General features: G+C 36.7%; 2 protein-coding genes across 2 annotated transcripts; one reads left to right on the forward strand and one right to left on the reverse strand.

Annotated features, from left to right (window-relative positions):
- Positions 1-256: 256 nt before the first annotated feature.
- memo1 (mediator of cell motility 1) lies at positions 257-8,959 on the reverse strand. The gene is made up of 10 exons (XM_024297621.2): positions 8,678-8,959; positions 8,470-8,560; positions 6,175-6,256; positions 6,034-6,102; positions 5,761-5,873; positions 5,390-5,501; positions 4,476-4,618; positions 4,299-4,375; positions 3,135-3,239; positions 257-2,271 (listed from the first exon to the last, which is right to left on the reverse strand). Exons 2-10 carry the CDS (start codon positions 8,528-8,530, stop codon positions 2,140-2,142), a joined length of 894 nt encoding a protein of 297 aa, XP_024153389.1. The 5' UTR covers positions 8,531-8,560; positions 8,678-8,959; the 3' UTR covers positions 257-2,139.
- A 1,115-nt stretch (positions 8,960-10,074) lies between these two features.
- Positions 10,075-14,005, forward strand: spast (spastin). Its single transcript, XM_024297800.2, has 16 exons — positions 10,075-10,386; positions 10,458-10,541; positions 10,613-10,696; positions 11,155-11,303; positions 11,389-11,519; positions 11,595-11,688; positions 11,762-11,836; positions 11,930-12,001; positions 12,079-12,154; positions 12,516-12,607; positions 12,682-12,761; positions 12,831-12,873; positions 12,946-13,025; positions 13,106-13,176; positions 13,249-13,289; positions 13,359-14,005. Exons 1-16 carry the CDS (start codon positions 10,269-10,271, stop codon positions 13,482-13,484), a joined length of 1,416 nt encoding a protein of 471 aa, XP_024153568.1. The 5' UTR covers positions 10,075-10,268; the 3' UTR covers positions 13,485-14,005.
- Positions 14,006-14,421: the final 416 nt, after the last annotated feature.

Genomic DNA, 14,421 nt, shown 5'->3' on the forward strand with positions numbered 1-14,421 from the left:
TGATATATCAATGCATTTTTATTTTTGTTGTCTTTTGACTTTGTTTTTACAGCTGTAATTGCTTGAAATAAACCAATCACTCACTCAACCCCCAACAATAATAATCATTCACAGTTACCACCTACAACAGATGGTTCCCAGCTGCTTTTGTGTCCTTGAGTTGTTATGTTTCCACTAAAATATGGCACACAATCTGACAGTTGTTTAGGGTTTTTTGTGCAATTGTAAAAGCAGAAAAACGACACCGGAGCCGAGATGCTTTTCAGTACATTTTACTTCATTTGTAACATGAATCCTCTGCCTTTTCTGAAGAGCCTTTAGGGATGCTTGTCAGTGGAACCTGAGATCAAAAAAACTCCTTTGAGGGAGTAGTTAAGCACTGTATTTTTAGATTTATGATGTGTTACGTCCGAATCTTACAACAAGAAGGAACAAAATATTACAAAAACAAAACATTTGTCTGAAAAAGAAACGAACATAAAAACAAACATTTTGGAGGTTGAGCCTTTGCCTCTCCATGGGAATGAGGTGGAACAGAACACCACTCCCTGCTGGAGGAAGGAGATAACAGCTGGTGCCATTTTAGACCGACAGAGAGCGGCTGCGCAGACTGTCTGCTAATGGGAGGGGTACACACGGACAACCAAACGGTGGAGAACACATTCTAAAATAAGACTGGTTTATGTGTCAATGTGCAATAGTGATAAAAGGCACAATAGCACAGTGTGTCATGCTTTGCTAGTATCCTTAAAATGAGCCTGGAGGTTCAGGTGAGTTTGGATTTCCTCTTTTAGCCTGTGCCCACTTGGTGAAACTGAGCATAAGAATGTAACGCTGAGGCAATGTTAGAAACCTGCATCACTGAGGGGAATTTTTCACCTTTAGAGGCGTAGATCGGAACTGTAACATGGAAGTCTTTTAAAAGACGATAGTAAAAAGATCCTTTTTTTGTCAAATATTAAGATAAATGATTAAATCCAGCCAGAAAAAAATTGTTGGATCAATTCTCCCAAATTTAGTCTTTTTTTTTTTAATTATTTAAACCAGACTCCCCCTGTAGCCCCTGGTTACAATTACATATGATGGTCCAATCGATCTGTAATATTGCCATCAACAGTAACTTTTAGCCTTTGTGCTACCCTTCATACTCATGGCTGTTTTCCTCCACTGAGACCTTCTTGTAGTGAATTCCTCAAACTGAAAACAAATGCGTAAATGGAAAATTTCAATCTTAATTTAAGCATATTTGAATCTACAGGAGTAGAAGGAGCTCCAAAACAAAGCACAGATGCAGGTTCTATTAGTGCAGAAGCTCAGATTGTGAAGTTTCTTCTGCGTTTTGACGTCCTTCAGATCAAACTGAAGATCTGCTTCTTATAGGGGAGTTAATTTCTAACATTGTCTAGAATAGAAGAAAAAAAAAAGATTGATTTTCCACACTTTGATCTAATGGGCAAACCATGTTCAAAGCCTCTGATCAGAAGGTGTTTTTCAAATCTATACAATACTTGAGTAAATGCTAGTACTACTAATAAACATACTAATAATAAAAATTTAAAAAAAGAATAAAATAAGAATATATTTCTTAAGCCTGGTCTCTAACATCATGTTTTTGGTTTTGTACAGTAGGGAGTCAGCTAACTGTGTTGGGTGCAGCCCTTAGTTAACATCTAGAAACATTTGATCACAGATCACTGTTCTCAAGGTTTACCTTAAATGTTTGCTTTAAGCATCAGACTCGTTTTCATCTGCTGACTGTTTTCTATTCAGATCTGCTGTTTATTTTCATTTCTGATGCAAAACACAGGAAAACAGATAAAGTTTGAACATGAAGAGTGCAGCGTCATAACCAAATCTTGATGCCGTTAGAAGAAAAAGATGAAAACCTCTACGGCGTCTCGAGTCATTTAAAGCATCACGCCAAAGTAAACCGACTTCTCCTAAAACTGAACATCAACCAAAAGCTTTGGGAGAAAACTGGTGGAGGAAATGTGTTTTTTATTGGCTTTCAGTATCTAGGTCTTTCCTGCAAATAGTGGGTGTAACTGGGGGTAAAGGAGGGGCTATGGGCCGCGTTATGGCGATAGATATTGAGGGCGGGGGGGGCAGGCGTTGCGGAGGCCCCCGCGAGAGTTGACCTCAATGAACAATGAGCGCCCCAGCAGCGTAACTCACGGAGCTGTCCTGCCAGTTCCTGCACTGACTCGACTGGGCGTAGTTCAGGAAAGAGAAGTTCATTTCAAAACCAGCCTTCCGAAGCTCCGCCACGGCCTGCCAAACGACAACACGCCGTCAAAACACGACGTCTGGACACGCAAAACATGCTAATCCTGAGACAGTCTGAGAGCTTATACGACTGAAAACAGCCATCTACGGTGGCCCTGAAGTCCAAATCACATCAACAAGCAAATAAAAAAGCTAAACGAATTGTAAAAAAAAATATTAACAAAATTAAAAGAAAACGTTTCAGAAAACAAATTTAATTTCCATAAATCAAAACAAAATTTTAACATAATGAAACTAAATAAGAAACCAGTAAAGGTAGGTATTATGGGATTTTGGATGATGACGTATGTTCACCTTTTTAACAGGAAGTCATTTGGCGATATCTCCGGACTATATTGCTTTAAGCTTCTGGCCACACCCACTACACAACTTTAATAATTGATCAATCAACTCTTTACCACAGTTCAGTCAAAACATGCTTGTGTTTTCAAAACTCAAACATCTAATCAGTGATGTCCCATGATACCTACCTGTAACGGTTTGTTTCATTTTGATTTCTGGAAATGATTTTTGTTTTCTGAAATGTTTCTTTTTTCACATTTTGATATCTTGAATTCAGTTTTTATTTCTAAAATGTGATGCTGTTTTTTTTTTTTTTGTCTTTTTTATTGTTGTGATCTATAGTATGTTTTTGCACTGATGGATTTGTTGCTATGATTTCCTCTTCAGGACCACCGTTTCTATGCAATAAACAGGCTTGATTCCAGTTCAAACATTTCCCGAGAAGAATTCTAGTCTCATTCTGTTCACACGTTAGTGTGTTAGATTGAGATTTTCTGTCTGTTCAGCTGTTGTTTCACAGTAATAAGGGCTGAAACAGCTGCAGAAGCTCCACTTTTGCTACTTACGTTTAGCAGAACTCCGATGGGGTGACGCCCACAGATGGTGTTACGGTACTTCTTTAGGTAGTTGGTGAAAGACATTGGATCCAACTGCTCTATAATGCTCATCCCCTAAACAATACAAGAAGAGAGCAAACTCAACCCAACAGCTACAAGCAATAGTAAGTATTAGTGTAATAACAATCATTTCCCAGGAACTCCATAACCTGATATAACCTGGCACAATACAATATATCTTTTCATGTTTCAAGTGATCAAGTTTCTTTAGAACATTCTCCCTTGTTTGAAATAAACTCCAAAACACACTAAAAAACAAGAAACTTTTAAGTTAAGCTTTAAAAAGCTGTAAAACAGTGATGTTTAGTGCTAAATCCCTAAGTTTAACACGGCTGTTCTTTTGACTATAATCACAGCTTCATGGCTTTCATTTGAAACTTCTGCAAAGATTTCACAAAGAAAATTGAATTAAAAAACAAGCAAAAGGTACTCGTTGTAGGTAGGATGCTAAATAGTAACTAAAACTAGTTTTGTACAAACACAGACCTAAACATGTTTTAATCAGCAATAATATCCATTACATCACATTTTTAGCTGAGTTATTGAAAAGAGGGGTCTTAATATTCAATCCGGATAACAGGAAGACGATGTAAGTTCTAAAAAATAAAAGCCTATCAGAACAGTTTTTATCTTATTTTGTTTTACTTTATTTTAATCTTAATATGCAGTTGCACGTTTTTGTTTCTATTTGACTCTCGGATCTCTGCAGCTTTCCATCATGACACTACAGCATCTTACAAAATAAGAACTTGTTTAGTGGTGATTTCAATTAAATAAATAATTGCATTTCATTTCATTTTTTTCTTTTTTTGTTCTCTGTTATTTCTGTTTTGGAATTTTTTTATTTGGAGAATGTACAGCTCTTTATTTTGTAATTGTTTACATAAACATTGCATATAAATAAAGTTGATTGAAAAAAAAACAAAAAAAACAAGAAAATGTGGTTCAAATGCAAATGAAAATTAAAGCTAAACATCTTAAAGTTAATAGATGCATTTAGAAATACACTTTATATACACATATGCTACAAACTGCTATAAAAAAATCCAATCCTTATGATCATTGACTAAATATGTATAATCAAAGTTGAGGGAGTGTCTTATTGATTTTTACCATTTTATCCAGGTGCTCGATGGACCTGTAGATCTCCCCTTGAGATTCATCGTAGTACGTGTAGCGAAACCGTTGACCTTCAAAGACAGCAGCGCAAACCCAAACTCAGACGTTATGATCGACCAATTAGCATCAAAAACACAGACTTCCCTCCTAACTTTGACTAAACATTTATACCCCAGTGGCAGAAGTCCGATGAGATGATGAAAAGGTTGGTGGGGTCTGCCAGGTACTTGCTGAGCAGCTTTCCATACTCCTGTTCTTTGGACTCGCTGAGAGCGCCCACAAGCACAGGAACGATGCTGAACTCATCTTTGTGGCTGCAACATGATATTGACATTACAAAATGAGATGACATTTGACTTTAAAGCTTCACTACACACTAGAAAAATATCCCTGTCGATCAGCGTCATTATTTTCAATGTATTAGTGAGTAGTCTCCACACACACACAGTACTTCTGAAGGGAGAGAAGTTTATGACACACAATTAAAACTTGAAAGATCCAGAATGTTTTTACTATTTTTTTCTTATCTTGTAACAGATAGAAAGTTGTTTGATTAACTAGTAAAGAAAAAAACATTGTGAAAACCGTTTAGAACAAAAAACACAAGACAGATTTGGAAAAACATCCAAAAAATAAACACTCAAACCAAAAAAAGTAGTACATTAGACTTCAGCCAAGTATTCAGGTTTTAACAATCCAAACAATATCAAAATGAGAATATTTCATTAAACGCAGATACAAAACAAAGCACTATATTTAAATTAATCTCAAAAATAAATATATGATTAACCATAAAATGATTAAAATAATTCATTTAATGAAAAAATTTAGCCTGTTTTAAAATAAGTGGCTGCACTAACAAAACATTATATGTTGTAATATATTATAATTTATGTTTGTAATATTCTATTATACACAGACATTTAATTATTGTTAATACATTTTTTTTACATATTTTAGAAATTCAGCTTTAAATCATAATTCATTATGTTTAAATCCTAATGTAAGTTTATTCTTCTGATGTTCTTATTGAATCATTTCAATAAAAAGGTGTTTATATATTTTGCTTTCTGAACAGACATTACCTCTCCATGGCTTTAGCAGTATAAGGCAAGTGCATTTCAATACTGTGCTCGTCTTCGTCTGTCTGCATACTTATTCTTTCAAACAATCCAGTTTTCCAGAGGTCAGCATAAACTAAGAGAGAAAACAAACCAGTTAATCTTCAACATGTCGGTAAATCCTTTTTAATGTTTTTTTCTACTTATTTAACTTAAGAACTGGGATAACTAATTCAGAAAAGTCACAAACTTTATAAACATTTCTGTTTTGCTAAAAAAAAATAATAAATACCAGTAAAAGTTATGAAGACGACACAAATAGTGGATTCTTTTGTCACTAAACTGCTACACAGGTACACAAATTGAGAAAAAAAACAGCAGAACATAGTAAATACCCTTCTGGTCGATCCTCAGGTCGTACAGAGGTGTTCTATAGATGTCTGCAGTTGACAGGGCACAGCGGGAGAGCGGCACATGGTGTGAAGGTCCCAGGATGAACACCCTACGACTGAAAGAAGCAGCACTTTATCTCACTCATTCGTTTCAGAAAAAGCCGCTCCACCCTCACTGCAGTCTACATGAGCACATGCTCTGTGGAGGACGAATGCAATGGGGTCTGTAAAAACACTGAAAAATGAAGAATTGATGCACAAAGCTACGCCACTTACGTAATAGAGGGATCAACCTGCTTGTAGGCATGTGCTGCACAAGCACCACAGTAGGTGTAGCCAGCATGACTGCAGACAAACACATGTCAGTATAGAATGAAAACATAGAACGAACTGGTGAGCGTTTTCTAAAGCTCTTACGGTGCTATGATGGCTCTAGCAGGTCTGATCGTCGACTGCGCTTGCGACATCCAGCCTTCTAATTGTGCATTCAGCTGGGATCCTGCAAACATTTAGCATGAGACATAATGCATGCATATTCATTATCTGTGCTCTCTAGAAAAGGGAGTCATTGTTGATGCTAAATGAGAAAAAAGCATTTCTGAGTAACAATGTCGTTTGAAATACAATGGTATTTCAAAGATGGTGGCCACTAAGAAGCAATTTGACATTCTTAAAATAGAAAAAAATTCCATTATTTGTTAATTACTAGAGAATTTCATTCCAAGTCATCAGTTTTGAGAGACATATTAATATAAAGTCAAACCAAAAAGTCCACCTTTCAATTTAAGATTAAGGATGCCACAATTCTTGATTTAAAACTAAACTGAATGTTACACTATTGTTGCATCCCGACTGCATACTAGTATGCTTATGTTGAAAACACGTGTTGTGCTACATTTAAGAAGGATTTATTGTTTCATTACATTACACAAAGCTTAGTACAAGCCAACTTAAAAGGTTTTTCTGCATTGTTATTAGAAAATTAAAAGGATATATTTTCTGAATTGTTTGTTTTTGTTGTCGATTTGTAATACCCACATCATATACCGAACCAATACTGTGACCCAAAAATTAAGGTTAGAACCAAATCATGGAGGAAGTAAATCCTTTCATCATAGTTGAGACTGTAAAAAGGAAAAAGCCATTTATGTCAATTTATATTTGCAATTTAATAATTATATTTAGCAGGTAAAAGTCGCATCCAAATCAATTACTGATCAGAAAGGAAAATTATTTTAAAAAATCCCATTATTAATTCAAAAATGAAGATAAATCCATGATTTTAAAAATTATTTGGGTTTTGTCAATAACACATGCATGTACCAGTTGTTCACAGGTATTCACCCCTGACTACAGTTAAGCAAAACAAAAAAAGCAGATTTGTGTTATTTCTAACCACACATTTTATTTTAATTTCTGTGTGGTTTTTAAAGGCCCACTCTGATCATCTTTCGATCCATTTTCAAAAACGTCAACAGTAGTCTTTTAATGATGATCGTGCGGTTTTCATCCCAAATCAAAACCTGTGTCATTTTCTAGGACCTAGTTCCTGCAGTAGTTCAATACAAGTTTGCCTCTGAGTTGTGGGTGGGAGGAACAACCCCTCCCTGTTTACACATTCTGGCACTAGCTAACAGTCCCTCACAGCAACAATGGAACATTCCCACTGCAACAAAGGGAGCTTGTGTCCCACCCAGTGAACATATATCACACATGCAATCTTTTTCAAACTGCATTTTTTTGTCTGGTCCTGATTCACAATTTAAGTGAAATACTCAGAAATTCCATTTAAATCTTAATTGTCTATATATATATATATATATTTCCCTCGATCATCAGAAAATGTCACAAAAACATGTTAAAAACACCAAAAAGACTTTTAAAACAGAGCTGGTCTTAAAGTTTAAAAAAATGCTTTTATTGTGTAAAGCATTTGGTGTTACTTCTGTATGAAAGGGCTTTATAAATAAAGTTTTATTGGAAGTCTTTGCTTATAATAAAAGAAGACGGTTTTTTTCCAAGTCAGAATAGACTCTTGCGTGTTGTCTTTGATGGAGCAGCAGACTGGTTTATGGAAAGGAAATGGGCTGACATGAGGGGTTAACAGAGTACAAAGAGTACAGCTTCAGAAAAATGGGGGAAGGGATGCAACAACAACAAAACTTCTTAACGATTTTCTGTCAGTGTCAGGTTCTGTGCTGTACATAAATAAAACCTTTTACACAAAACAACTGGAGTGGAAAATTTTTAAAACAGTAATAGCAGTGTGAATAAAAGTTCTTTAGAATGTTCTGGGGATGGTTTGGTGTAGCAAAGCTGTTAGCATGCTAGGCCAGGAAGTTTTTAACTATTAGCTTAAATAGCTAGCTAAATAAATTCATTTTAACCTACTTTTATGTTCGTTTTTATGATGACACTTCGACAACAGAGTTCATCGAGTGGCATCGTTTCATTTCGCATTTATGTAGGGATAAGTGAGGTGGACAATGCCTGAAAAATGCTAACCGGTCGACTTTTAAACCATCTGGATTAGCGTTCCAACCACACTCAACACTGTCATCTTTGCTCTAGATCACCCATTATTTCGTTAATGTTGAAGACTGAGAACGCATTAAGGGCGACAAAAATGCTTCCGAAACCTTGTCACGGAGAGAAATGTACATCATATAGCATTGGGTATGCTAACGCGGACCGTGCTGTTTTGACAGTTACCCGAAGCGGAGTACCAGCTCCCGGCGTGACTTGCTTCTCTGCACACCACTCGGTTCGACATCTTGGTTCCCAAGCTGCCTATCTTGGTTCACTGAAGTTGTTTTCGGGAAATAAAAATAACGAAACTTAATCGATAGGTTCTGCGTCAGTTGTCCCAGAGAGGAAAGAGAAAAAAAGAAGGGGAAAAAAAGCCTGCTAGCTGACTTGCCTAAAAAGACAAAGGGCAGTTTCACTGTAAGGCAGTGTAGCTAGCTGGCTAACAAGCTTAATGTACCGACAGCCGGCCCGTTTTGATACCGGTTTTTAGCTTAGGTCAGACAACTCAACAGTCTCGCTGTTTTTATACGCAAATATGAAAGGATATAAATGAAAAATGTACTGTTGTCCAACCCAGACCAACCCGGACCAAATGTATTAAAGCTAGAGTGCTGTCACAGCCAGAATCAGAAGATTACTGAACACTGTGAAGAACCAGGTAAGAGGCGTTCCCGAAACTGTAATCAAAGTGACGTAGTGCATTTTGATAGGTTATTTGACCTAAGGAGGCGGGGCTACCCCAAGAGAATTGCCATACACGTTGCCATACAAGCGAGATATTTAAACAAAACTATTTTTATTTATTACAAAAGTAATATAACACAAGATACAATTATTTTTATTTAGTACGAAATATATTTATTTTTAATTACAAAAAACAACTATTCATTACAAAAACATTTTTTTTGTTTTACTCAAACATTTACATTTATTTATTACTTTCTAAAAATGAAAATCATTACATTTATATCTACTATAAAGTTTTAGGGCAAAAATAAACCAAATACAGCTTGTTTACTTTTCATCTTCATTTGTAACTTAAAAAATTAAGCTGACTATTTTAAAAACTCTACTTTAACTAAGCTGTCTTTTAATGTTTTTTTTTTCTTGCTAACATTTATTTAGAAATTGTTTGACATTTTTACCCCTTTTTTTTTATTCTTTTAGACCCCAGACAGAAATGTATTACGTAATATCAACACAAACATTGTTTGTAACAATAATTGTTATAAATATTTTTGTTTGATTTTATGGGTCTATCAGAGGTAACGGAATATGATGATTGAAAGAAAAAAAAATCATAATCATAATATACAGACATATCAAACCTATTAAAGATATATATTGATTTTTTTTTAAGAATATAAAAAGGTGAAAGAAAATGATGAAAGTGATGCCATAAATAAGAAGTTATTTTTCCTCTCAGTTCAGAGATATCTTAATGCTTTACAAATAATCTTTGCATGCTGCCAAAAAGACTTGTGCGTTTAATATTCAAAACAATAAGCAAAATATTACAATATATCAGATTCATTTTATTTCAACACCAACTTTAAATGCTCAAATTCAACCAGACAACATTTAGTTTATTTTGGCCTCTTTTGTGTATTGACTGTAGGATGTTTTTATATCTGAAGTCAATGATTTATGTTGCCTTGAACTTCATAAAGTGTTTGACAGTTCACAAAGTTATAATGTTTCCTAATAATATTAATTAATCTAGGACAATAAAAAATGACTGCATTGCCATTCCACTCCAGCAGAGGGCGGTGTGCTCACCGGCAGCACCTTTAAAACAAATAGCAGAGCAAGGGGGTGGAGCTTTCTCCCAGACAGGCGGAAGCTAGCAATGCTTCTGTTTTGTTATTACAGAGTTATAAAAACAATTACCGTGTAAAGTTGAGCTTTTGAGTTGAATGCGGTCTTGCCTTCTTTTAGCGCAAACTAGCCGACTTTGAACGGACAGCAGAAAAGCAGAAATCATGTCTGCTAAAGTGCACCTAGCTAAGGGGAAAGACAGCGGCGAACTCATCAAAAACCACCACAAACAGGCGTTCGAGTTTATTTCGAAGGCACTGAAGATTGACGAAGACGACACAGGTTTGTTCACGGTGTTCGTGTCTTGGCAGCGACTATTCTCGATCATTTGTGACCCACTTCTGTGCTGACAGGAGAAAAGGGGGAGGCTGTGCAGTGGTACAAGAAGGGGATAGCTGAACTTGAAAGGGGTATTGCGGTGGAGATAACTGTCCAAGGTAATTGAGAGCGTCTGGAGGGAGGACAGACGTCAACTGAAACCACTTTACAGCTTGTGTGTTTTATCCAGGAGAACAGTATGATCGAGCAAAGAGACTTCAAGATAAAATGGTCGCCAATCTTACCATGGCCAGAGACAGACTGGCTCTGTTGGGTAAGTGGCCCTCGGGTCCCAATTTTACAGTTAAAGAGCAAAAAAGAACAATAGTTTACTTTATTTTGAGATCTGGGCAATTTCAAGTCACATTTACTAAAGCACTTTTGAGGGAAGAAAGGAGTCATAAGACTACTTTTCTCATTTATTTTAGTATTTATTTGTAAAATAAAACTGTGTTAAAATGTATTGAAATAACACTTTCCATGTAAACAAATACAATATCATGTGCTGTGCTGACACACAATGGAAAAGAATGAAAACTTTACCAAGAGAACACATTAGAAAATTTGATGAATTGAAACACCATCTTTTTTTTCATTACATCACACTAACAATAAACTCTTAGCTAATACTTTTTACTTCCTTTTAATTTATGTAATGTATTCTTATCTGGTTGTTTAGGTTATCTGCTGTTATCAAAGCATAACTGACTTTTGTGCATTTTTGTTTTCCAGAAAAGACACTGGCTTCTAGAAAGAAGAGCAGTCCGCCTCCACCCAGTGTTGTGTCTCAAACTAAACCTAAAAGTACATCAGCTGGAGGAGCCACAAACATCAAACCCTCTTCTACTGCTAGACCCCAATCCAGAGCCACTGATTTAAAGGTGACCCATATTGTAGAGTTTTTATTCATATTTATGTTTTCTGCTGTGTTGTGTAACACTTTCTGTGTGGTTTGATTGCCTTTAGGATGTTTCCAGAATAGGAAAAAATCAGAACGGAAGGCCTATTTTGAAACAGCAGCCAAAGAGGGATATGAAGAACTTCAAGAATGTGGACAGCAAACTGGCCAATTTGATCATGAATGAAATCGTTGATCGGTATTTAAAGGAGGATTCTTTCAGCGGGTTTTATTCCTTTGAAACATGGCTACATCTGCTCTCTGCTTCTTGTAGGGGCTCTTCGGTTCGTTTCGATGATATCGCAGGTCAAGCTCTGGCTAAACAAGCTCTTCAGGAAATTGTCATCCTTCCCGCCTTAAGACCAGAGGTGATCATTTGAAATCGTCTTGCCTTCACTCTGTCTGAACCCCCAGTTCACTTCTTTCATGAACTCTGTTCAGCTGTTTACTGGCCTGAGAGCGCCGGCTCGTGGTCTGCTTTTATTTGGCCCACCAGGAAATGGGAAAACCATGCTGGTAAGTGCAGCGTTTCCTCCACCACAATCAACAGATGAGGGAACTTTGTCCTGGTATTTGCAGATACGTTTATGGCTTTCTTTTTCTGACCAGGCCAAAGCAGTCGCTGCAGAGTCCAACGCCACCTTCTTTAACATTAGTGCGGCCAGTTTAACATCAAAATATGTAAGAAATTGTTTTTATTTCGTTGTATTTTTACATACAACTTTTCTTACCTTCGCTGAACCTTCTTGTCATCTCAGGTAGGAGAAGGAGAGAAGCTTGTACGAGCGCTTTTTGCGGTTGCCAGAGAGTTACAGCCTTCTGTCATATTTATTGGTTTGTACTGCCCTTCTTTAAAAGGCCCACTCTGACAAAAAAAAACATGTTTTTGGTGTTTTAAACATGTTCTTGCTACATTTATTTAAATTATTGTCAATCAGGAGCAAAAAAGAAAATGTCATTTGAAAAAGATTGTATCGTGCCAACAACTCAGGTGAATTTCTAATGAGCTCCTGCCGCCCTGCAGAAACTATGTTCTGATTTTTACTGAAAATGTCATAATCATAAATAAAAGACCACTGGGAACACTTTGAAAATAGATTTTTTTAAAATGATCAGAGTGAGACTTTAAGCTCTTCTGTCATTTTTAGCCCAGAAAAAAAAACAAAAACCTATTAATCTGTTTTTTTACTCACAGATGAAGTGGACAGCTTGCTCTGTGAGAGGAGGGAGGGCGAACACGACTCCTCCCGCCGCTTAAAAACCGAGTTCCTGATCGAGTTCGATGGGGTAAGAAAGGCAGGGACACTCGATCAGTCCGGTGTCTGTGGTTGCTTTGATGGAGCACCGTTTCCTGGTTTCAGGTTCAGTCTGGGGGGGATGACAGGGTTCTGGTGATGGGAGCCACCAACAGGCCGCAGGAGCTCGATGAAGCAGTTTTAAGGTATAAACGCATTTGTTGACCTTAGCTTTTTTACAAAGTTGCTAATATTTTCTGCTGTTTGTCCGACAGACGTTTTGCAAAGAGGATTTATGTGTCTTTGCCAGACGAGAAGGTAATCATTAATTTATTCATGTGACAGATGGAAGATGTGAGCTTGTTGTTTTTAAAACCTGCGTTTTCTCAGACAAGATTCACGCTGCTCAAAAACCTTCTGGGGAAACACGGGAATCCACTGAGCACAAATGAACTCACGCACCTTTCAAAGTAAGAGTCAAGCCGACAGCTTTTACTGCTGAGCGTCACTTCTGTGTGAGTTCATGTGAATCCTTGAATCTTCTCCACAGATTGACAGCAGGATTTTCAGGAAGTGACCTGACGTCGTTAGCTAAGGATGCAGCACTTGGCCCCATCAGAGGTAGACTTTAAACTCCACTGGTTTACACTTTTCACAAACGGGTTTTGATTATGTTGAATCCATGATTGGCAGAATTGGGACCGGACCAAGTACGGAACATGTCTGCTAGCGAGGTAAGCTGATGGCGTCTCGGGAACGCTCTCTCCTCGTCTCTGCATTCTCAACTGTGTGGTTTTTTACAGGTGAGAAACATTAAGAAGAAAGACTTTGAAGATTCTCTGAAGAGAATCAAACCCACCGTCAGTCCTGCCACTCTGGACATGTACGCCAAATGGAACAAAGAGTTTGGTGATACGGCATCTCTATAAGTCAAAGGCGAAACATCAATGATTCTGGGAGAAACGGCCTTTTGGGCTGCTGCAGATTTTTGTGAATTATGTGAATATTCTGAGGTGAAAACAGCACTGTGAAAATAACGTTCCCCTTCCTATGGAAAGATTTTTCTAGTTCTCCTTTTATTTTTTGCTAAACTTCTCTTGATCTGTGAAAAATGAGTGTTTGTCCTGTCATTCCTGCTTTCCCCCAAAAGAGGGAAGCAAGTTTCTGTAAGTCCCTCCCTCCCTGAAGCTAAATGCACATTAACAACAATGTTCAACAAGTGCTTTTTAAACCTGGGGGCGACTGAAGAGGGAGAATTGTTGCCAAAGTTTGTGTGTTTAGTTTTAATTTATTATTCTAAATGAGTGTTGAAAGGTTTTTCCTTTGGAAATGTAGAATCATCTCCCAAAAACAGACGCTTGAATGCATTTTTATTGAAAATATTGAGTTTTATTTTCCTTTTAAGAGTTGATGACTGTTCATGAAACCAATAAATCAAGTGAGATTCTGATGGCTTCATTTTTCATCATGTCAGAATATCAGTAAGTAGCACAACACAAGCAGAAGAAGCAAAGGAACTCTTCAAGATGGCAAAATTAAATCACAATTTTTTTTTGTTCCAGTCTGAAGTGTTCAAGTAGGGTCTAAAAATCTAAAGGGGAAAACTTTTAGCATAGTGAGATGGTGTCATTCACCCAATTCCTCAAATAAAAGTTTTAAAAAAGCAGATAAGATATATTAACATAGGATACAAGGAGATAGGTCAAGATAGCAGAGGGACAGACAATAACAGTTCACAAAAACACAATTTATCAATAGTTTGATATTTACTACACCAAAAAATTAAGACTATAACCATGTTAATAGTATTTCCATCATTTACTGCCATTAAAGCTTTACAGCATCGTCTCCTGCTCCTCACTCGCC

This window comes from Oryzias melastigma, linkage group LG15, assembly GCF_002922805.2.
Source record: "Oryzias melastigma strain HK-1 linkage group LG15, ASM292280v2, whole genome shotgun sequence".
In the NCBI taxonomy this organism is placed as follows: Eukaryota; Metazoa; Chordata; class Actinopteri; order Beloniformes; family Adrianichthyidae; genus Oryzias; species Oryzias melastigma.